This window comes from Dryobates pubescens, chromosome 12 (assembly GCF_014839835.1).
Source record: "Dryobates pubescens isolate bDryPub1 chromosome 12, bDryPub1.pri, whole genome shotgun sequence".
Classification (NCBI taxonomy): Eukaryota; Metazoa; Chordata; class Aves; order Piciformes; family Picidae; genus Dryobates; species Dryobates pubescens.
The window spans coordinates 23,587,611-23,611,567 of NC_071623.1; the positions used below are offsets into that span (position 1 = coordinate 23,587,611).

Sequence of the window (23,957 nt, forward strand, 5' to 3'; positions counted from 1 at the left end):
AGTGGTTGTATTTCTCCTTTGCAAAGCACATGAAGGAAATCCCTCCAGATCATCTCCTTATTATCCTTTTCATAAATTTATACTTACAGCACAAGCCATTGAAAATACACTACAGGTTTAGCCATAAAAATATCCTGAAGACTAGAATTCAGTAGAGGTTTACTGGTCCCAATGATGAGAGAACAAATACATTTGTAGACTACTTCAGGCAATTAGGCACTGAAGCTGAAGAACTTGGTGCCTGAATAACTTTAAAAAAACCCACAGATAAACAAACCCTGTCCTTAAGATTTCACAATACTTCAATTCCAACTCACCATAATGAACAGTGAGCTTAAAGGTGCTAGGACAGCAAGTCACAACACAGGAAAAAATTTTAACAAGCATATGAGATTTAGATGCTGAAGGATCCAATGCACACTAATTAAAGAATTGCATCAGACTTCCAACATTCCCATACAGTATGTTGCTGTTCCTCCCACTAAATTTATAGAAGAGAGCAGTATGCTGCAGCACCTCCACTCGTCCAGTTGTTTTAACTGCATACTGGAGAGCTAAGATAAAGGCTTCTATTCAATAAAAGCTGGCTCTGGTTCAGGGATGGAAACAGCAGGAAGCAATGAGCTGTTCCAGAGCACACTTCCCAGGATCTCCTCATACTGTCACGTTACCCTAACTCATCTACCAAATAAACACCCCAACAACATTTACAGAGTTGTATATGCTTTCTTAGGGTTTGTCTACCAGGAAAAAATGTCTTAAGAGTTAAGAATTCCAGGTATAGAAGTCACTGTGCATAAACATACGTTAGGCTTTCCTTGAGATGTAGAGTGGCATTAGATACCATGGCATAAGTCAGAGTGAAGGCTGGTCTATACCTGAATGAAAGCTTCCTCACAAAAACATCTGTGCACAGAGTTTATACTTTCCAACAACTTTCCTGAACTCTCCATAGCATCACCACAACAGAAAAAGCTCCAAGGCTGACATGTACAAATTACACTCTAGAACTACACAGAATAAACCCAAAGCTTGACAAGCGATATAGTGACAACGTAATTGTCAATGTAGTTTCACAAAGAAAGTTTCATCCTGTCTTTCACTTGGTAAGTTACAATAATGCTCAATCTCACTTTTACTTGCAACGTTGAAGCCGGCAATAGGAAGAGAATAGGATCACTCATCTGTAGTGCATTTGTCAGTCATTTGCTGACAGAAGTCTGTGATACCACTGCTCTGCCCACACTGCTCCACCAGTGACGTTTTCTCTAAGGTCCTTACAGGAACTGGATGCAGTTCTTGTACTTGATTGTATGTTGTATCACAGACACTTTTCACACACTGATAACAAGAACTCTGCTCATTTGTAGATGTAACACCTGAAAGACCATCTGCTAATTCCATACATGCTGGTACTGGAGGCTCACTGTCAGGTGGGGCTGTTCGTTCTCTCTCCGGGAATAAAAACGAAAGCGGGCAATCTGAGGAAGAGTATTTCGCAAGGATTTGTATTTGCTCATGACTCAAGGCTGCTTCCTTACACACCTGCTGGCAAAGTCCTGTCAGATTCTGCTTCGTCTCGCCCAGAGTTGACAAAATGTGATTTCTTTCCTTCAGCAATTTCTCCTTCTCATTTTGCTGCAAGAAGGGGGAGAGAAAAAAAACCCCTTTTAGTCCACATTTTAACACAAAAATGATAGTTTGCTATGCTCCTATAAAAGCTAAAACATGACTGTAAATGTGGTCTACTATAACAGAAGCATTTTGGCAATAAGAGAGAAAGCATCAAGAATCGAGTGCCTATCAAAAGGTGCTCTCTTGAAGCACCATTAACTTACCTATTTCAAGTGATTTTTCAGACATACAACTTTTTGAAAACTCACACTGGCAGCCAAAACAAAAATTTGTAGTTATTAAATAACTGAAACCTAGATTCACTTACTACAGGTATTCCTGAAACACTAATTCTAGAGGGTAATATTTAAACCATTACCACTGGGTAAACAAAACATTAAGCAGAGCAGTCCTCAGCGGTTTGTGCTTTAGAAGTCCCATGTTGAAAACTAGGTATCACATTCTGACTATTGATACTAGTCTACTAGATGAAAATACATTAAAATCTTAAGTGCCAGGTACACTCTGGAACAAACAATTATGAATAGTTTATAAAACATAAAGGAAAAATGAAGTAAAACAACTAAGTATTTTCACTATAAATATAGCACTCCAATTTGTTTCAAGGCCCTGCTAGAACACTGGAAGTTAATGAATTTAAAGCGGAATGACAGAGAAGGGTCAGATTAATGAACTGGAGATGCAAAACCAAAGGTGTCACTAGAGGGATGACCAAGTATTGGAACAGAGTATCAGCTGAATGCTTGTTTCATTGCCACACTAAACATGTTTAAGACTGTCAGAAGACTATCTTTGCTCTGAAGAACTTAAAATTTAGCTACACAATGCAAAGGGATTTTCCAAACACAGGACAGCCAAAGGGACATTCACTAACATTAACTAGAAAAAAAACGTGCTACTACATTAAACATCATCTTATTTCGGTTTGCAGTTTGTTTTACTTCGATGTCACTAATTTTTGTGAGACTTCTGATACCACTGGCTGAAGATGAAAGGACACAGATCACTGAGGGGCTGGGTCAAATGATGGAAACAAGTAACATCCAGAAAAAAAGAAGAGCAAAGAAATGGGGGGGAACAGGAAATAAGACCATAAAGTAGTAGCTGGAAAAGAGGAAAGATACCCTAAAACCAAACCACACCACATGAGTTCTATAATTAATAGGCAGATTTCCAAAGACACAAAAAGGTTCAAGTAGTTTAAGCACTAAATTTTCATCATAGGGACTACGTGTTAACACTACTGCCATATCAGTTCACTTGTAGAAAGTTTAATTATTTTCAGTCACTCCCTCATTTCCTTTCACAAACTCATACTGCAACCTCTACAACTTCCTAAGTTTAAGGGACATTTTGCGCAAGAAGCAGTTGCTGGCAGCCCTTTTCCCTTAAAAGGATTAAAAAGAGTGCTTTGCTGATGAAGTTATACTTTTTCAGCACAATGGAAGCAGCTGTTACCAGAACTCCTAATCTGAAATCCCTCTGTGTACATTTTGAGTACGCAGAGCCACTTAGCTGTGTATTCTGGACCAGTGACATTATCTGGACTACTGGTTAATGCAAGCTTCAACATTTGGAAATAGTTATTCCAGTGTTTCCTTATACCCACTTGAAACTTTTCATTTTAATTTATGATAATGTCTCTCCTTCTCCTGCTGAGAAATACTATTCCCTGGGAAGCCAAACATCTTTGCCTTGATTTGAGCTGATAAACAACTCTGGACAGAAAGTATTTCACCCCAAAGGAGTAAAATAAAACCACAGAACTGGAGGTTAAATAGAAATACTATTTACAAAAGAATATATGAAAGTATAAAAGGCATTCAGGGAGAAAGGAATACATACACAATCAGAATCAACTCAGGCCTAGCTTCCCTCCCCCAAACACTAGGCCTCAGTAGACCCATAGCAGGCCAATCTGCCCCCCTATTCCCCACCCAAGACAGGCCTGACAGGCCTCAATGTCCCCCCTTAAGCTGGGCCAACTAGGCCTCAGCTGCACAGTAAGAAAATAGTTTTCCAACAAGGCTGCACTCCCTCACAAACCAAACAGACATCAACCACTGCATGCACCCAGAATAGAGAGGAAGGAGAAGACAGAACAGGCTGTGAGTTCTGCCCATAGGATTGCAGGATTATGGTATGGAATAACAAATTACAATTTCCTGTGTCCATTCTCTGGGAGGGACTGTCCAGCCCCTTGGACTCTATCTCCTGGAGGATTTGTCTCTCTGGTAGGGCACTTAGCCTATAACAATCTTTCACACCCAGTGGATACACACAGAATCAACCAGGTTGGAAAAGACCTCAGAGATCATCAAGTCCAACCTATTACCTAATACCTAACACCTCATGACAACTAAACCATGGCTCCAAGTGCCACTTCCAATCATTTTTTGAACACTTCCAGGGACGGTGACTCCACCACCTCCCTGGTGGCAGTACATTCCAATGGCCAATTACTCTCTCTGTGAAGAACCTTCTCCTCACCTTGAGTCTAAACCTCCCCTGGTGCAGCTTGAGACTGTGTCCTCTTGTTCTGGCGCTGGTTGCCAGGGAGAAGAGACCAACCCCCACCTGCCTACAACCTCCTTTCAGGTAGTTGTAGAGAGCAATAAGGTCTTCCCGGAGCCTCCTCTTCTCCAGGCTAAGCAATCCCAGCTCCCTCAGCCTCTCCTTGTAGGGCTTGTGCTCGAGGCCTCTCACCAGCCTCGTTGCCCTTCTCTGGACACGTTCAAGTGTTTCAATATCGTTCTTAAACTGCTAAGAAAGCAAACAGCTTCTTGAGTTCTGCTGTATCTTCTGCCTTTCTGCAAGAATCTCATTTCTAAGACCCAATACTCAGGAACCAGTTCATCAACTCATGTTGATATCTTACAAGAACAATACTTACACAACCAAAAATTGCGTAACTCTAAACTTGATCATAAGCAATACCGTGAGCCGAAGAACAGAAACACAAAGCAAGAAAAGGGAAAAAAGAGATAGCAAATGGAGTGAGATGGTGGTTTGGGAATCTTTCTGTACAGTTATGCTCAATGCTGACAGGCTTCAGAAACACCGTTCACCAAGCATCACTGGAAGAGAAACAAGTGCACAGAAGGAAAAAGGCATGTAGAAAACTAGAATTGCTATCAAGTAGTCCTAAGACTGACTGACGTTAAGTGGAAAAAGCAGTAAGCCGTCGTGGTCTCAAACTGCTGCCAGAAGTCCAATCAAGATGTTTAAAGAAAGGCTCAAAGCAATAGTAAGGAAGTTATACATACCAGTTTTTCAATTTCAGATTCCAGGTTTTGTATGCAGTCAAGTTTTCTCTTACGACATCGCTGTGCTGCAATTCTGTTTTTACTTCGTCTTCGGATATCATGAATGCAGTCTAATTGTTCAGGGGTTAATTTATGCATTTTCAGAAACGACTGGAAATCGTTTCTGGAAAGTGAGATAATCCTTTGTGCATTAAATGGCAGTTTTACCTAGAATACATAGAATAAGCCAGGTTGGAAGAGACCTTCAAGATCATCGCGGCCAACCCATCAAGCAATCCAACACCACCCAAACATCTAACCCACGGCACCAAGCACCGCATCAAGTCTTCTCCTGAAAACCTCCAATGATGTAAAATACAGTTGTAAATCAATGGTGTGATTGATGTATACATACATCAACAGGCCAATTCAAGTTTTCTTTTTAAGCATTCTTTATCAAAACCCCATATTCCTTCCTAAACCTCAAGGACCAGAGCAAATTACTGTAGTCATCAGGTGAAGTTAACAAAACCCAGGGATTTCAACTAGATGAGTCCAAGTACAGGCAAAAACACCTACTCAGGCTTAACACTGTGCTTTTGAGGCTCTAAAGTAGGATGGAACCTATAGATATGTGCAGCAAATTAGGTGGTACACTCCAGAAAGCTGTGGTTAGGTGGTACACAACACAGGTGTCAAGAATCACTGATGCAGTCTGATGTTTCCTCTAAGCTACAATTAAGAGTGTATTCTGCATACATTTTTATACCTATAGTTTTCTGAAGAAAAAAATTCGCCTGAAACAGGTTATTTATACAGAAATTATGGTATTTGTCTTGCACTTTTTCATGCTGGAGAAGAGGCTCTTGCTACTGTCCGTACACCTAAGCTACAGCAGCAGAAGCTTCGTCAAAGATACAAGTATCATGAGGTTCTGATTAACACTGGAAAACACTTTCACCTTTACAAAAATGGCAAAATTTTAAAGAGACTCTAACTGAAGACATTTTAATCCTTACATGGAAGTATATAAAGTACTGGAAAACTTTACCCTGTCGCAGCTAAAGGTCTTAAATTAGTTTAAAAAGCAAATGGAGAAACCTTTTCTGGGTTTGGCTACCACTGGTGACAAACAAAAGGACAGAGTACTGCTCTCAGCAACAATGCCACCTACTTCTTTAAGATGTAAAGATGAAGAATGTATTTCACCAATTCTGGCCTGCTATTTTTCTATATGGGCGGCACTTTCCACTTATCTAAAGTCTCAGTATGACCCTGCATTTCAAAAAGAAAAAGCTAATACTTCGAAACCAACTGCATTTTCATGATCCACTACAGTGTCACACTGCAATTCTAGAATTCTAAGAACTGACAGAAATCATTCTAGGTAAACAGCAAAATGTTTTGGGATTAAACTACTTATGTAAGGCATCTGCCTAAAACACTACCAAAGCAATGACAAAGAAAAGTCAAGTAACATGTATTAGAGTAGCCAATATGACCTCGATTTCAGAGAAAGAGATACTGTTAAAGCAGTCTCACATACACAGCTACTTAAGCCAGCTTTAACACTTAACTTTCATTTTGTGATAAATCTAAAGTACCCTTTCTCTGTCTCCACAACTCAGAAAAAAACCAAGACAATTGGTTAAGTTTCTATAAAACAAAAGTTCCAAGATATCGAAGTTTAACTGAAGAAGACAAAAAAACCCCCACCACCCCAAATTACTCAAAAACAGTTCCCATGCCTTGGGAATCTTTAAAGGTTGAAATCTTTTTCTGATAAAGTTGCTCAAAAAAAAAAAATTCTGAAGACTTCCAATACCTAAGGATCTATCACTTCAATATCTCCTATCCCAAAAATACTTTATAAGTCTCCATGAATTAACTGTGACCTTCCATATAGACCTTTTGATGGCTGAAGTTTCATTTCCCAAATTGTTAAAACAAGCAACCACAAAACCCAAACCCCAACAAACAACTCAAAACTCCAAGAGATTCAGAATTAGGTTTTTGCATATGGCCTTAAGGGACAGGGAAGTAAAGGATACACCAGGATGTTCTTACCTCACATTCCTGTTCTCTCGCTGAACAGGATTCACTGTCTCCCTCGGTGTCAGTTTCTGAATCCTCTCCCAGGCTTACTACATAATTGTAGGGACACGGCTCTTGTGGTGGTCCCTGAACATAATCTCCACTGCTTATTTCAGAGTTGTTGGAGCATCCTTCAGTACCAAGGTTGCTTATAAAGGGGCAGTTGACAGAACTCAATGTCGTAAAAGTTCGCTGAGGGCAAGGTTCAGGGCTTTCACTGATCCTGATACCCAGCCACGGACACTCCGATTTTTTCCCCGAATATACTGGCTCCAAACACTCCTTTGAAACTGCAGGCGGTAAACGTATCTGGCAGGCTTCTGTGCTGTAAATATCACTCCAGAACCCTTTTGCTAGATGTTCTGCTACCTCTCTCTCCACACTGCTTCGATCACCAGCCGAAGTAATGTTAGTGGCTTCCCTAGCACACAAATCGACCTTTGAAGGGGCGTTGTCTTGACTTTCAATTTTGTCATTCCCGACTCCAGTACCCGATACAACTTTTTCAGCCAAGATTGTGTTATTTTGCATACTACTGAAATTCAAGTTACCATATTGTTCACAAGTATTTAAAAAAGACACAGAACTGAGTCCATGAGGTGCAGCAGAGTTTGGAGGGAGGGTAGCAAGATCCATTTTCTCCACAGGACAACACACATTCTGAGTCACAGAATCTCTCCTCGACTCTTCTTTTTTTTCAATGCCTTCCTCCCCTTCTTCCATTTTCACCTGAGTCTCTTCACATTTTGAGACCAGCTGCATAGGTACACATTCCTGAGCTTTTTGTATGCAATCATTATCGGTTATTTCCTTCTCAGAAAAAGCTGCAATTGGTGGCACCTGAATGTCTTTAATACTGTAACTGGACTCGGAAGTATGAACTTTGTCATTTCCAAAAGCTTTCTGGAATTTCCTATACTTTGGGCATTGGGAAGATAAGCTGGAAACACCACCCCTTTCTAAATGTACAAGATCACATGCTTGAGTGACGTTATCCTGAAGGGCAGGTGATGCCTTAGGATTTTCTTCATCTTTACAGAGCTTTGTGTCAGGAATTTGAATATATTCCTTTTCCAAAAGTTCTGCTTCATCATCTATTTCTAGGTCTCCATCACTCACATTGGCAGTTTTAGGGGCTGTTTTCTGACACCGCTTTGTGCAACACTTCTTTCTAGGATATTCCTGCTGATCCAATTTGAAGTCCAAAAATTTGAATTTGAGAAACTGAAAGCAAGACTCTTCGATGTTGTGCACACCCAAAAATTCAGCACATTTGCAAACTTCAGACACATTGTCTTTATTTAAAATAAGTTTAGCAGTGTATGCAAACTGAAGCAAAGGACTAAATCCTTTCAGGGTTACCTATTAAAAAAAACCAAACACACAAAAGCACTTAGCATGGCAAACATGGGTTTAGAGAAATACATAGAACCTCCATTTACCTGTGAGTAAACCCTGCAAGCAGGACAGATTGTAAGAAAAGCCATGGATTTGTCCTACAGGGACAACCCAGCCACATTCACTGAGACAAATCTTCTAATGCAACTTTCATCCTGTTTTGTGGCTATTATCTTCTTCACTGTTATCAATCTCATAGCAAAATGTTCTGACAATGAAGTACTACCAAGTGAAAAACACTGTACTCTGAAAACTAGCAGATTTCAGCATTACTAAGACAACCTTCAAACCAAAGTTGTCCATAAATTACTCTGGTAGAAGACCAAAATATTGATGGCATTTCATTGTTCCTTTAAAGAGCAATTACTGTTATGTGCTCAGTCTTATGCATCATTGATATGAAAAAGTTTGAAAATATTGAATTTAATTATCTAGCCCTTTCTTCCTCCCACAGATTAAGAGAATCTGTATACAAAACCAATTTTTCTCAGTTTAATGCCTCTTTGGAGTAGGAAGTTTTAGTAGAACATTTCCATCATTACCATCTCAGTTTTTTCTGCAGAACAGTTCTCTATCAGGGCATCCAGAAATAAGCAAAATCTGCATCATTATAAACTTGCTCAGTTTGTATGAATAAAATTAAGGAATTGGACAGAAAGAGGTAAATAGATTACCATATTACAAACTATTTGAACACTTCCTTTAAAATTTCTCTGCAAGTGAAGAATAAAGTAGTATGTTCATTATTACTACTCCAACTCAAGCCCACATTCTGTTCTCTTCTTTTACCGAAACAGGACTTTACAGTGAATAATGTTCTGTATTAATGCATTAATTACACTGAACACTTCTAATAGCAAGATAATTAAGGATACATGCAATTTCATTTCAGTTCAGGGTTTGTTTTGTTTGGGTTTTAGGTGTGGGTTTTTTTGAAGGACACAAACACCAGATGAAAGGAAGTTGCAAGAGATCCGCACAGAGACATTTCAGCAAAGTAGCCTGTAAACATGTGTAAAGAATTCTTACAATAGTATTTGAAATGTGCTTTGGAGAGAAGAATATCGATTCCATCAACATATTAATTCATCCTTAATAATGGGTGAAGGAGGAGTATAAAAGACAGCTTATCCATAAGTTGGCAAGAAATCTTCAAACTGAGTATATATAACAAATAAATCATTAAAGTGGGTTTAAAAACAAGTGAGGCTTCTATGTGAAACTGCATAAAACAAATACAGTGACATTTCAAAAGTGTACATTCTATATAAGCTTGAAACACTACTCAAAAAAAGAAGGATCAAGGTGAAAAAAAAACACTGTACTCCTTTGGCTCTCTTACATGTTTCTGGCTGGCTGTCCTCAAAAAACAAGACGACACTTGGCTTGGCTGACCTAGAAAAGCAATTCTAGAAAGGCTAACTCAGAGTAAAAACACTGGTAGAAAATAACACAAAACACCACCAGGATGCCAGTAGCTAATATATATTACATTGTAAAGACTAAGTACTTCAAAACATTTTGGTATATCAGATTGTGGACTGAAGTCTTATTTTAAGCTTAAAATACTTTTGATGATTAAAAAGGGTTAAAAAAAATTTTTTAAAAAACCACATGTCAAACCATGTGATCAGTGTTTGCCTCTCAAATATGCAACTTCATGAACTGACTCATTTCAAAATATTTAGCACTTCCCAGAAGAGTTGCCGAGTCTTAAAATGCTTTTACCGAGTAAGTAACCAGATCGAGCGATTAAAACATTTCTGCCTTTTTCTTTTTAAAGTGGATTCACTTCCCACATGAGTAATCAAATTATATTAAGAGCCCTCTTAAGTCCACATTGTAGTAAACATCTGGATTAATATGTTCCTCCATTTTCTTCACAAACTCTGGTCCCTACGGTTGATGTCAATTTCTCTGTAAAACTGCCCTAGAGATTGTTTTCCCCCTCTCCAATGTTGATGTACATTTCTTTGGGATGGTTTTAAAAATAGGATGTTGGAAGAATAAGAAAAACTCTTCAGCATCCAAGTTCCGTATGTCACTAATTTCCCCCTTTTACTCCAAATCATGGCTTCGAATATGTATTTTAGGGGCCATTTTATGCCTGTTTTTTGACAGATTTACACACTGTGAACCAAGTGAACAATTTTAAAAGGAGTAAATACTAAACTGAAGATCCTCCCTATACATTCCCCAAGGCATCATTCACTTACCTTCAGTCTGTGATAGACACTCAGACCTGCCTAGCTTTTATACCTCACAAATGGCAGCTTTACAGCTTAGAAATTGCTTCCCTTCAGTTCTTAAATCCCTCACCTTAACTTCTCAGTTAAGCACCAGCCTATCATAAAACAGAATTTAACAGAACAGATTAGAGCCACTGGCAGGTAACATATAGAAGGGAGGGACACTCACCTCTTCTGGTAAAGTGATGATAAGATCAGCATCCACCTGGCCCACAATTCTTGAAAGGAAGTAACTGCTGCAAGCTGCAAGAACGGCTTTGTGAGCCCGAAATCGCTGATCTTCCACTAAAATAGTAACATCACAAAGAATATCTTGCTTTCTCTGATCATCAAGACTGAGAAGTACATTGGCACTGTGTACTGAAGATTCATATGCAAAAACCACACTGTTCTTCTCACTTAGAGACATTCTGTATCACAAATGGTGGTGTAAGTCTCAATGGAAAGCATGCTTCTGTTCTTCAAATCTGGAAGGATAAACAAGTTGTACACATGAAAATCTTACCCAGCAGGAACCTACAGATAGTAAAACAAAGTAAGCAAACTGCTGAACATGCATTGCTGATTCTAATTCTTAAGACTAAGATTCAGTATTTCATACATGCTGGTGCATAAATACGTGCTTATGAGCATCTGAAATACCCAAACCTTAATATGTGCATCTTAAAATAACGATTTATTAGTCTCAGACGAAAAAAAGGGAACAATTTTTCATGTGACTTGTGATAAAGAAATGATTCTTCCTCAGCAAGTGACTGGAAGTCATAACTTTACACAAATGCCTAAATTATTTACACTTTTGGGTTTTACTTATTCTGACTAACAGTAGAGAGAAATTAAAAAATGCATTAAGGCAACATTCACCAAAACACTATGCAAGCTACTTGTTTATTGATTGGTACAGTGAGAAGTAAAATACATGTTTTGCCTTCTTTCAGCAGCAGCTTGACTGCTAAAGCATTCATTTTCTCTCTCATTGGTTGGCATTGTGTTGTTTTAAAACCAGATTAGTTCTCCTATTTTCCACCTGCTTTAAATCTCTAATGCAGCTTTTTCCACCCTTACTCATTTGGTTTGTCATGCTTGGTAGACATTTGCTTTCCTATGATTCAGATCACCTGCCAACAGAATCCCTTTTATGACACAGCATTAGAGTTCTCAAACAACAGTATTTATTAGATAACAAACAACAGTAAGAGTTGTGATGTTTAAAACCTTGAAAGGAGCTCATATCTAATTGTCCTGAAGATACTCCTAATGCCCTAGTATTTGCAAAAAGAGCACTAGGGAGAAGTCCTACAGAGTACAAAGTTTAACAGATAAGAGTTGGAAATGGCTGCTATTCTGTTTCCAACTCTTATCTGTTATTTCTAAATCTATTTCTAAATCTTCCTAAATCCCTGCATTCTGTGGATTGAGCTTCTCTTCTGCCTTAAAAAAAAAAGCCCAATAAGGAAAATATTATATTACTACATTACCTTAAACTAAGCATTTAGATTACGCTGCACTATTCCACCCAAGAGTTACTGTAACTGAATGCAGTTGCTGAAAGTCACTTCAGCTGACACAGGACTACCCAATCATTATATTGCTCAACAGATGTTATGATATGCCAGCTCTCAACAACAGTAAAACTGTGTCCAGCGCAAATCTTTAGTTGTTAAATATGGGAAACTTTCACAAGGCAGGATGGAGGAGGGGTGTGTGGTCATTTTTAAACACAGTAGCATGAAAAAACAACCACCCTGCTGGCTATACTCCTGGTTATACTTGCTCGCTCACTACTCAAGTTATTTTTGTAAGTAGTAGTAAAGATAAGGACATATTTTGGGGTGAACATCCATGCAAACCTCACGAGGGAGATTACAGATAGAGACAGGCCTTTAAAGATTTGTATTTCTTTCTTAAGGTCCCAAGTTCTTCCAGCTCTCAGATAGACAGTTCACACATCATATGTAATGCTTTTGGCTTCCACCTTATAAAAGACTAAGTTCCAATACCCAATTCAGCTCGTCATGCTTTCAAAGCACAGAAAGCTAAAAAGAACAGCAGTTTATATATATATATCTTTATATACAGATAGATATCCAGAGGACAATTAACCCTCCTTTTCACTTGATATCCACAAAGCGTACAACATACTTTCAAAACAGCATGCAGGGACCTTCCAATGCTTTTACTACTAAAATATACTTGGTTTCAACACTGAAATACAACTGTTTCCTGACAACTGAAAATATTTGATCATAACTGAATTTAACACTTCACTCTGACAGAATGTTGTACTTCCTAGTGTGAAGATTTCATCAGCTGTTATGTCCCCACTATTTTTAAGCAGGATGCAAATATTTATATTTTTTAATGTATCTAAAATATTAAAATGTAGAATTTCATTAAGCATTTCAAAATTTAGAAGAACCTTTAACAGAAAACAGACAAAAAACCCCACACAACTCCCCAACCAACAAAACCCAAAGAAAAACACCAGCACACACCACACTCGAACACTAGATTTCTTGCAATCATATTATTAAAAATCTAATTACTGTCATACAGGGCAAAGAGAAAAGTCAAAAAAAAAAAAAAAAGACAAAATGCTGGTAAAAACAAAAAGGAAACAGGGAAGGGAAAATGTAACCACTGTAAAAAGCTGTAACACTTTAGAGAAGTACCAATAAAGGTCAAACTTGTGAATGTCTTAATTCTGTTTTGAAGTTGTGCAATGAAGGCATGATGCCACATTTATGACGGTATTTGCCAGGACAGCCAATCAGATTTTCTGCAGTGTGAGTACAAAACAGACTTGTCCATAAGTAGCTTTGTTATATACATATTCACAAGAACTACACTAGAACACAAGAACTATTTCACTGAAGAGAAGTAGTACATACCTCCTGCAAACCGTTTTTTCCCTCCTAATTTAGCGATTGGAGAATATTGGATCACTCCATTCTTAAAATTAATTTTATTCACAAAGAGGGTAAAAGGTGTGAAGTGGAAAATACAATTCAATAGTGCTTTATAAAGAGAAGCTTTACAACTTACAAGCTCATGCTGCAACTGTCCTACAAAGAGGCCCCTCTAGGTTTTCTTTCTCCCAAAATTTGATTTTCAATACATATTATTACATATTTTTTCCTCCCATCAGAATTTATATGAAAGCAGACACAAGTTACAAAAAAGATTAAAACCAGACAACACAATGACTTTTTTTTTAATTAGCATTTGAAGGAAAACTGAAAGTAACTTGAAAAAGTATGCCAAGAGTCAGCAGATGACTGTGTATTGAAATCACTGTTTACCAAATGAGTGTCAGCAAACAGCCACATGACTGAATGCAAAAGATAAGAAACAAAACCAGGTAATAATAGTCTCTAAGATACTTGATACAGCAGCTATCATCAAAAATATGGAGAGTACAAAAAGATACTTCAAAACATAAAAGTCCTTACAATGCAGGTTGAAAGGATTAAAGAAGGAACTACATGAAAGCTCACTAGCTACAAATCCTCAGTCAGTGGAAGAAAACTAGTGCTGTCAGTACAGAAGCACTCCTTATATTTTTCTCACCTGAAATTCTCCATGCCTATTAACTTCACAGTAAGGAGGAGGGGAAAAGAAAAAAAGAGAGAGAATGTATATAAACACACATGACAGTATAAAAACTACACAGAGGAACACTTGCAGCTGAATGAATGAAGGTCTGTTTTGAAAACACAACTAAGCACGCTACTATGAAGTTTCCATTCCTTACTGGACAGTGTTTCAGGATTTTTAAAACACATGTTTTGCTTGAAAGCAAAAAATCTATCCTCTTAAACAGGGGCTAGAAAACTATTCTGCTTTATGAAAGTGAAGTCTCTCCTTTGTTTTTTCATTCCCTTACTAGCATACAGTTCAATAAGAAAAATGTCTGACAATTACCTGTAAAACTACCGTACCTTCAGAAAATTAAGATAATTCTACTTTTAATTGACTAGATATTTCTTTTCCAGAAACATATAAAATCATGAAAATTAGCACTGCAACATTTTTAAAAGGAGTATGTATTTGTTTAGGTACACAATGTAGAGATCAGAGCAAGATTCAAATCAAGACTCATTGACAAATAGAGATCTCATCCAAGGCTCGTTTTTCTCATGCATTTAATCATCAGCATAAATTATTAACAAGGGGTAATTGCTTAGTGCAGAAAGTGTAAGTTACTTCAAAATTAGACTGCAGGTTTGTTCATTTGATGGCTTACAATTGGTAGCAATTACTGCTCTTTAACTCCCAGATGATTGCAGAGTAAAAGCTAGTTACATGATCCTCTACTTCTCCCAGTCTCTGCTTTCAAGAGTCATTTGGTACAGACCTTTAGGCAAACCATAAAAAGTCTACCCATTTGATACTTAAAAAAAGTTACACATGCCAAAAATGATAATCACAATGGCTGAGACAACTAAAGCTGTTGGTAAGTTATAGAAGGAAAATAGTAATAGATAATACCAGATTGGAACAAACAGCATAAGACTAGGGACATACTAGCAGCATAAAACTCATCACAGTGTGATGTATTTCTTATAAACACACACATATCTGGCACAAAGGTTAACTTTGATGCTCAGCAGCACTAACACAACACATAGAAGTTGGCACTCAATATCCTCTGGTCTCCAAGAAAAATGTTACATGAGAGATGAAGGAAGCAATAGGTCATCCTAGCAAGTCACTCCTGAAAGTCAGGATCTGACACAGCACCACTTTCCCAAGCATTTAATGCTGAGAAGCATTTTTCCCCCATTATGCAAAGGGCAGCAAAACACCCAGTGTATGCATACTGACAAAGTATGAATGCTCAATGTGAGCATTTCCCTTTTTTGTGTTGTTGAACCCAAACTTCACAATTTGCCAAATATAATGATTAAGTGTTCTGTGGGTACAAAAAGCTGATAAACAGAAATACCTTCAAAGTTACACGGCTAACCAGAAGCAGTATCAGTAAGATGCAGATTTTAAGACAAGGTTCAAAACCTTAGAACAATAAACCTACACTATTCTTAAGATCAGCATCAAGCATTGCAAATCTTTGTCACTTACCCACCAGACGACTACCAAAGAATTTAAATTTTCAGTAGAAAATTCCTAGAACATGAATGCTCTGTCCATAATATTTATTAATATTAAATGCTAAACACACAGGATCATAAAGATCAACCAAAGTGACTAAATAAATAAAAAATCCCATACTGTTGTGCAGTGAATCAATTTTAATAGCATCTTAGGCTTGAAATGTAGATTTAAACAGAGCTGGGCTAGGGGGAGGTGTCCCTGACTACATTATGGGGTTGTGGTACTGGATGAACTTTAAGGTTCCTTCCAACCCAAACCACTCTACCACTACAATTTTGCATCAGTGTTAGAAGGTCCCATATAGTTTAGAACCAAGCTTTTCAGTAACTTAGAAAAAGTCAGATAATACCAATTCTGTATGCTATGGCAAGCTGGTTTATAGTGTACTTGCACCATGCTTTCTGAACAAAGACAACCAAAACAACAGCTGGAGGTGTCTCTGTCTGCCTATGACAGCTGCCAGGAACTTTACCATAGAACAACTCAGAACAAGACAACGACAGCTAACAGCGATAAATTCAGCGTCCTTTAGTTTATACTCAGCCACCACAAAAATGAAAGGGTGAGATTTCAACATACAGAGGCATATGCTTTACAGCTAAAGAGTGTGTTTTAAATGTCAGATCAGCTGATGCTGGAATGATCTGCCAGCGGTGTTTGAATAAAATTAAAAACTAGAAAGAATGAATGAGTCTCAGAAATATGCTCAATAAGCTCTCTGAGACTCTTTAAGGCAAACAGCCAGGGAATACTCAAATGGTCCTTAAAAGTGAGGTACAGGTTTGAGAGTGCACAGCATTACCATTGCTCCTTCTGTTTACAAGACATGAGTAATTAGTGCATATGTTTACCAAAATACTGAACATTTTGAGTTTGAATGTTTCAAGTGTCCTTAAAATTACCAAATGAGAGCACAGAAATAAATCCATGGACATCAATGATGATTATTTCTTTACTACTTAGAAGACTTGGAGTTTTAGGAAAGAGATAGCTGATTTGCCAAACTTACAATTACTTGGTGGTAAATCTAAGGATCTGGAAAAGAAACTCCAGTATCTAATGCTCACGAAGATACAGTGGGAACCCACAGGAATTTGGATTTAATCCAGCCTAGCATACAAACCTAATGATTGTCTGTGAGTCACTGTCAAATGAAAAAAAAAAATTGGACTGTATTCTGTTACCATCATCTGCGATACACTTAACAGCAAACGAGGCAACAAATCAGCACAAACTGATTTGTGGTGGTTCTGTCAAGCTCTAAAATGGCACTCATAAGAGCTAAGCAAAAATACACGAGCTACGAGTGTTACATCCTACCAAGCCAATGCTTTCTTCTGAAGAGCAACAGCCTTCTGCTTTTTTTCCAAACACTCAAATCCATTTCAGATGTTCCTAAAAAGGAAAGCTAATCTTTTATACCTAGATTCAGATATCACTTATGTGGCTCTATCATCATAATTAGCTCTGCCTACCCATATGTTCCCCCACTACACCCCTAACTTTCAGTTACTATAGATTTCATGTACATGATCCAGCCCAAAAGTTACTCAATTTACCTGTGTACAAGTGCTACTGTGATTACTACAGAGGACTGATACCCAGTATAGTATTAGCAAATGCTTGTTCATTATGTGAAGACTAAGGAACAGGATTTGTTTACCTTTTTTAGTAAAATTATTGTAATCAAAGAAAGCGCAGAGTGCAGCTCCCCTTTGGTAGCTGCAGAACTCAGGTGGGACCCCTCTACTGCTACTCCTATCTGAGCTGGTTAAACTTGGGACATCCAGATGCAATTTCAGTTCTGATCACAACCATGATAAAGCTAGCAAGATTACTAGCAGCCAGTAAAGGTCTGTTCAGTTATCACCACGCCTGTAATGTATCTGTAACTCTTAAAGCACTTTTCAAAGTTTGCCTGAACAGTTGGGGAAAAGCAACTGTAGACCCATGAAAAAGTTTGGAGGAAACAAACTCTCGGTGCTATTCGTGACTTCTGGCAGATCACTTCTCTGTCAGTTCCCTTACAGTGGACATTTAAATTTCCCTTGTCCTAAAAAAAATTCCATTCACAAAGTATAAAGGGAGAAATATAATATAGTATTGCTAAAACAAGACATTTTGGATGCGAGACAGTTCATTCAAAATACACTGCAAAGGCTTTTTGCTAAAGTTTGGTATCTATGTTCTTGCCCCCAGCTACCTCTCCTTTTAAGGAAATAAAGTTACGTTAGAGATGAATGCCTAGAGTGGCTAATAGCTGCTGATTCACGTTATGCTGACAAGGAATGAGCAAGCATTTTAGTGTTCGTGTTTACTGTGCTTATTGCTTCTCCATCTTTAGTTCAGAAAGACTTTAAAAGAAAAAAAGCAATATAAAGGCAAAAAGCTTTGCTTCATAAGAACAATGCTTTCTCTGCTAAAAAAGTAAATCTCCTCTTTGGATGATTAGCACATTCATAAGTAAAATTCTAAGTTGTATTCTTTATTAGACTAAACACCTGCACGATACTGCTCACAGCTTAAACTACATAAGTGAATTTTTGGAGAATTATGATGCTGTATTTAAGCAATGCAATCCTCACCGCAGCATTTGGACTTCCGCCAAGTCACAAACAAGGATTAAAAAGAATCACGGGAAGTCTGGCAAGTTGCAGGTCTGTGCTGAGAGTCTTAATTAATTTTCCAGGTTTGGAAAGCTATATGAGAACTTGGGGTACAGAGTGTGCAGTGGAACCTGAGATTCCTAGCAGTCACAGGACTCCAGAAGCTAGGATTTTAAAGAAAAAAAGCAGAGGATTGATACTGTGGAACCAGATTTTCCACAGAGCAGAGGTCTGAATAGTTTCCCTCCGATGATGATACAAAGCAGTCCACCTCAAAGCCAGAAAATTAGATTACTACTTTGCAGCTTGCCATTATTTTACACAACACTAATTGTTTAATTTTTGCATTGGGAATAGAGAAGATGTGTTGTGGGGTTTGGTTTGTTTCACTGCTAAAAACTTAAATAGGACTGAAGGGATTTCAGAGATGACTTTGCAGTAAAGTTCCATCACTTACAATCCTTCAATTCTGCTGGTATCCAAACCAAGTTACTCTGGGAAGATACCAACAATGCACAGACCTCCCTAAAGGCATAGTTCACCTGAAAAAAAGAACAACAAAACACATACAAACACCCACAAAACAAAAAACAGCCAACACAAACCACAACAAACCTACAACCAAACCAAACAAAAACCATCTAACAATAGAAGAACCTCCTGCAAGCAAAACACCCTCAAAATACTGGCAGAAATTGATTTTTTTTTAATACAAGACCTAGGTTAAGATAGCAAAATATTAACTTCAGGGGTAGACCAGAATAATGCAAAACAACATCTCCTGTCAACTCTTGCCTTTACTTGAAGGACAAATACCTTTGAATTTATAGCCACATTCTAGTCCTTGTCACAGTTAAACCACATGAATTCTTATAATTACTGTCAGAATCCATACACAAGTACCTACGTCAAAATATTTGTATTGGATACTAAGTTAACCATCTGTGATGCTATCTACTCAAAAGGACAGAAAAAATAACCTGAAAGAAGTGAGAAGCAAATATATTGGTAAGTCAAAGAATATACTTTTTGGAAATGATACTCATAACCTTGCATCTAGTATTAGCTTTTTAACTCCAACGTGGTTCCACAACTACTCTTCACAGTACATGAAACTCAATTTTGTGAGTTTTTTTAGACATAAATCAGAACAGACCTCAGAAACATGTATATTAGAATAGAAAAGCACAGGCAAAATTTATATAAGGAAATAAAGATGTGGAAAACCAAATTTCAGATGGTAATTCCAGGAAAGATTTTCACTAAATAACAAAATTCTGTTTCATTTATCCCATTAAGAAACTGTAGACTACTTCCTATCTGACATATGATGTTAAAGGACATGGGCTTATGGCCTTATCCACTTTTGGGATGGTACCATATAAAAGAAGTGCAAACAGGGATACCAAATGCTATCTATTTATCAAATTGTTAGTCAATGGGACAAAACTGGAATCAAAACAAACACCTACAAACATTACCTTGACAATTCAAATGAAGTCATTAACAAATTATCTCATCATGATTCCAAAGATTAGTTGAATAATTCTTTAAGATGCAAGCTCTCCCTCAGAGGCATTTTGAGTGACTGATACTTTTTCCACTCTGCAAAGTACATCTAGTGAACCAGCATAATTTATTTGTATTTCACCAAAGCTGTTAAAGTCAGTTTGCCCTTCATAGTGTACTTCGTCCTCCTTTTCTTCAAGAGTTAGCTGGTCAGCAGTGAGTTAGCTGGTCAGCAGTGAGTTAGCTGGTCAGCAGTGAGTTAGCTGGTCAGCAGTGAGTTAGCTGGTCAGCAGTGAGTTAGCTGGTCAGCAGTGAGTTAGCTGGTCAGCAGTGAGTTAGCTGGTCAGCAGTGAGTTAGCTGGTCAGCAGTGAGGCTCAAGTATACAAAACACTAAAGTTTCTCTTTGTGTTACTTAAAATGAACAAGACTTCCTTCCATGCTGAAAAGCACAGCAACACTACTGGAGATGGAGTTACTTATGTGATACAGCCTATGATCTGTTACAGCAAAATGAACCTTTCTATGCTTTTTCCTCTCTACACAGGGCAGGGAAAGCTACAGGTGGCTGTCCTCATACACTAAGCCCACTGTGGTCATACTAGGCTGAATTCATGCACTTAATGGGTGTTTCAACAGTTATTTTTTGCTCACTGAAGATTTTGTTGATAACCACATTTGCATCAACGTGTTACCTACGGTTTAACTAACAATGGCATATGAACAGGATGTATACTATAAATGCTAGAAAGATTTTTTACTACCCATAAAACCTCTTCTTGAAACTTTCAGTGGCTGAATTCTAGGGGCAACTCAGACACAAACAGAACCATTTGACTGACCTACAGCTCCTCTTCCCACACCAGATAGCCTAGTGAGGAAGAAAGACTGGTCTATGATTAAGAGGAAATCTATGAAGAATTTATGTGAACACCTCATCTTATAAAACTTGGAAGGCTAGGAGGCACAGGTGAAAATGACAAGCAGACTTGTTGAGCTATGTTTCCCTAAAACATAAGGCAGTTATCTGGGACTCACACAACTCATGCAAAGACATGTTTGTTCTACGCCCAATGAGAGTGCCACCTGATCCAAATGATCAGGTAAAGGGTGTGGGTTTTAACGCTAGAAAATTCTTATATTAACAGAAATGCATTACTGTTCAACATATCCTAAAGATTTTAGAACCTATTAAAAACAAACATATAATGAGCACACCAAAATCTTGCACATTTATTAGTATAAACCACCAAAAAATACAGCAGATTGAAGTTAAATCTCTACATTAGCATTTTAATTAGAATCAGTATGCTAGTGAAGCAAACCACTCACACATTCCACTTAACTCTGCTTTCACTCACTTCACAAGATAGACTTGGACAACAGTAGGTTCTTTTTTAGACTGAATTAAACTGGGAGCTGTACTCTATAGGTGTCCCAATACTAAAGGATTGACTAGAGTTAGCTCAAAGGAAGCACTTCTGAAAAGCACACAATGCTTTGAATATCCATATTCTGTTTTCAGGGACAACCGTTTCTCTCTGCAAATCAGCCACTTCTGGGCCTGACTACTCGCTAACATGCACATAGACTTACACTTACTACAGCATCAAAAAGTAATTCTGCAATTTAAGTCATCTCCAAAATTAACCTCATACGCCAAAATTTGGAGTCCCTCAGTTGTTTTAATTTGGACTCACCATGTTTGACAGGAATACACTCTTTCGTTTTCACTTCTTTACTACTTGAGATTAATGAACTGACTCTATTACTGGAGTATCCAGAGAGCTGTGCAGCCCTAATTTACAGTGCATTTGGACTGTAATTATTCCATTGTTACAGTCAAATGTTTTTCACACACTGGAATTGCCTTTCTGAACTGCCTCAAATTAACGCGTCTGTCAAAAGTAACCACATGATGAAACTGTACATACAGTTATCTTCACTTTACTGCTAGAACACTTGGGGTTTTTTCCTTTATTAATTCAATAAATATGTAGGGACTCCGGTTGTGTATGAATTCGAGATTACAGTTACATTACTATACTAAAATAAAGAACGCAAATACCATTTAGCAAAAAAGAAGGCGACCATTCTTTTAAAGTACAACAGCATGCCAAGATTCTCACTGTACAGAACAAGACAGACAGGATCTGTACCTCGTTGTTTACAGTCTAAAATAAATCTGTCCCCAGCTCCCCCAAAGAGTAATAAACACTAAATACACCAGTTGCACTTCTCACCCAGGCAAAGCGGGGTTACCGCCAGATTTCCAGCAGGGTTCAGCTGCCCCTTTCACACGGAGCCAGGGGCCGAGGCGTGGGAGAGCCACCCCTGTGTCACTGGAGAGCACGGGCACGTGGGCACCCGCGGAAGCGGGGGTCAAGACAGCGAGTAACGACTGAACGCCCAGTCGTTGGGCGCCCAACGCTGAAGAGGGGACTGGGGGGAGGGGTGGGGCAGATGGACAATACCTGAAGCAGAGACCAGCAGTAAGGGGGAGCCGGGGCGCCACCCGGTGCCCAGCGCTGACAGGGCGCCCCCGCGAGCACTATACCTGCTCCACTGCCCTCACAGCCCTCGCCCAGGGTCCGGGTGCGCCTGGCCCCGCCGCGGCAGGACAGGCCACTATGCCTGCCGCAGAGTGGCGGGGGAAGAGGGCGCCAGCTGACTAACACCGCCCCTACGAGCGCGCTTCAGGCTCCTGCACCCTCTCCCCTTCCCTACGAGCCCTTCAGCCTAACGGGCACCGGACGGACGAGAGCCCACGCGCCCGCTCCTAACAGCGGCCGGCTCAGCTCACCTTAGTACCTGGTGCCGCTTCTCTGCGGGCCAGTCGGGCGAAGGGCACCGCCTCACCCCTCTCCTCCTCCCGCTCGCCCGGGCCCGGCCGCTCCTGGAACAGGCTGCGGCCCAACTGCGGCGCGAGCGGTCAGGTGACTCCCAACAACATTACCCGCCCGCAGCCCCTGCCCCCCCGCCTCCTCCCCTCCGCGCGCACACCCCGCTCACCGATTGGACACGGCCCTCCCTGCCGACGCGCAGCCGCCCACACCTCTGTTCAGTGCGCACGCGTGGCACCGCTCCCAGGGGCAGCGCCGGGCCCTGTCGCCCGCCTCTGGTACCATGGGAAGCGTCCCCGCTCATCGGGGCAATTTGGAAAGCCGAGGTGGCGGCGGGGAATTGGCATAGGCGCTGGGCGGGCCTTTCTCCGCCTCTCTGAGGGGAAGGGTCTTCGCGGGCGGAAAGCTATAGGTATTTCTTAAGGGCAGCTCTTGCTGGCTGGAAAGTGCTGGTTACCGTGTCCGCCCCCACAGCCTCCTGTGTTGTCGTCGCCTCCTGTGTTGCCTAGAGTAGGGGGCGTGACGGGGCCAGAGAGAGGGGCTTCTTGTGCTTTACTTTTGTAAAACTCTTTTAGAAGCGTGGTGCGAGACCTGTGCTGGAAATTGCCATCAGTTAACAGGCTTGGCCAATAACGAGATTCCTTTTGTGCCGGGAAATGTTAAAGTAGCGTTTTGTAAAGGTATCGTTCTGAGGGAGGTTTTGCCGGTGTCACAGACGTGCTCAGCGTACGTGAAATGTTTTCTGGCAGCTCAAGCTGGGTTGATGTAAAGGTGATCTGGATACGTCATATTGATGGCCGTCCTCATCTGTGTCTGACTTGTCATCCAGCTATCAAGCTCTCTGCTCTGCTATATACGAGGAGATAAGATGTAAGGCAAAAAAATACTGTGCAGCAAGTTATGGGAAAGAGATAGCCTTCATCTACCAACGGACAGACCTGGGCTAGAACTGAAAGTGGTGTAGTGTTACTGTTACTGTCCCTATTGAAAGACAGACTAGGATGTACAGCACTACCTCTATGTAGCTTGTATACTGTTTTCAGGTCCTGACAAGTATTTTTATGTGATGCTACCATCTATGTGTACAAATTCAGTCTAAGATAGATCAGAGGATATCTTAGAAACTGCTGTGGTGTGTTACCCTCTTGAAGACCAGAAAAGTTTCAGTATTTCTAGGCTTTTGTAGATACTTGTCTCCTCAAAGCAACTCAGAGTAGCAGTAAAGTCTTTCCTTCAGCTAAAAAGTACCAGAGGGCAGCTTCTCC

The 23,957-nt window shown here is 39.5% G+C and overlaps 1 protein-coding gene across 2 annotated transcripts; it reads right to left on the reverse strand.

Moving 5' to 3' along the window:
* Positions 1-465: 465 nt before the first annotated feature.
* On the reverse strand, positions 466-23,220 carry BACH1 (BTB domain and CNC homolog 1). 2 transcript variants are annotated; one of them, XM_054165916.1, is made up of 5 exons: positions 22,862-23,220; positions 10,791-11,088; positions 6,948-8,336; positions 4,902-5,108; positions 466-1,638 (listed from the first exon to the last, which is right to left on the reverse strand). In XM_054165916.1, exons 2-5 carry the CDS (start codon positions 11,028-11,030, stop codon positions 1,177-1,179), a joined length of 2,298 nt encoding a protein of 765 aa, XP_054021891.1. In that variant the 5' UTR covers positions 11,031-11,088; positions 22,862-23,220; the 3' UTR covers positions 466-1,176. The 2 variants fall into 2 exon arrangements, with proteins under 2 accessions (XP_054021891.1, XP_054021890.1); XM_054165915.1 differs by lacking the exon at positions 22,862-23,220 and adding an exon at positions 22,653-22,779.
* Positions 23,221-23,957: the final 737 nt, after the last annotated feature.

What these genes read in the sequence shown, in the direction of transcription:
- BACH1 (XM_054165916.1), bottom strand. Translation starts at nt 11,030, where the DNA reads ATGTCTCTAAGTGAGAAGAACAGTGTGGTTTTTGCATATGAATCTTCA. An exon ending in TCATCACTTTACCAGAAGAG is followed by an intron (nt 8,337 to 10,790) that starts GTGAGTGTCCCT and finishes TTTTTTTAATAG; the next exon opens with GTAACCCTGAAAGGATTTAG. An exon ending in CGAGAGAACAGGAATGTGAG is followed by an intron (nt 5,109 to 6,947) that starts GTAAGAACATCC and finishes TATGTATTCTAG; the next exon opens with GTAAAACTGCCATTTAATGC.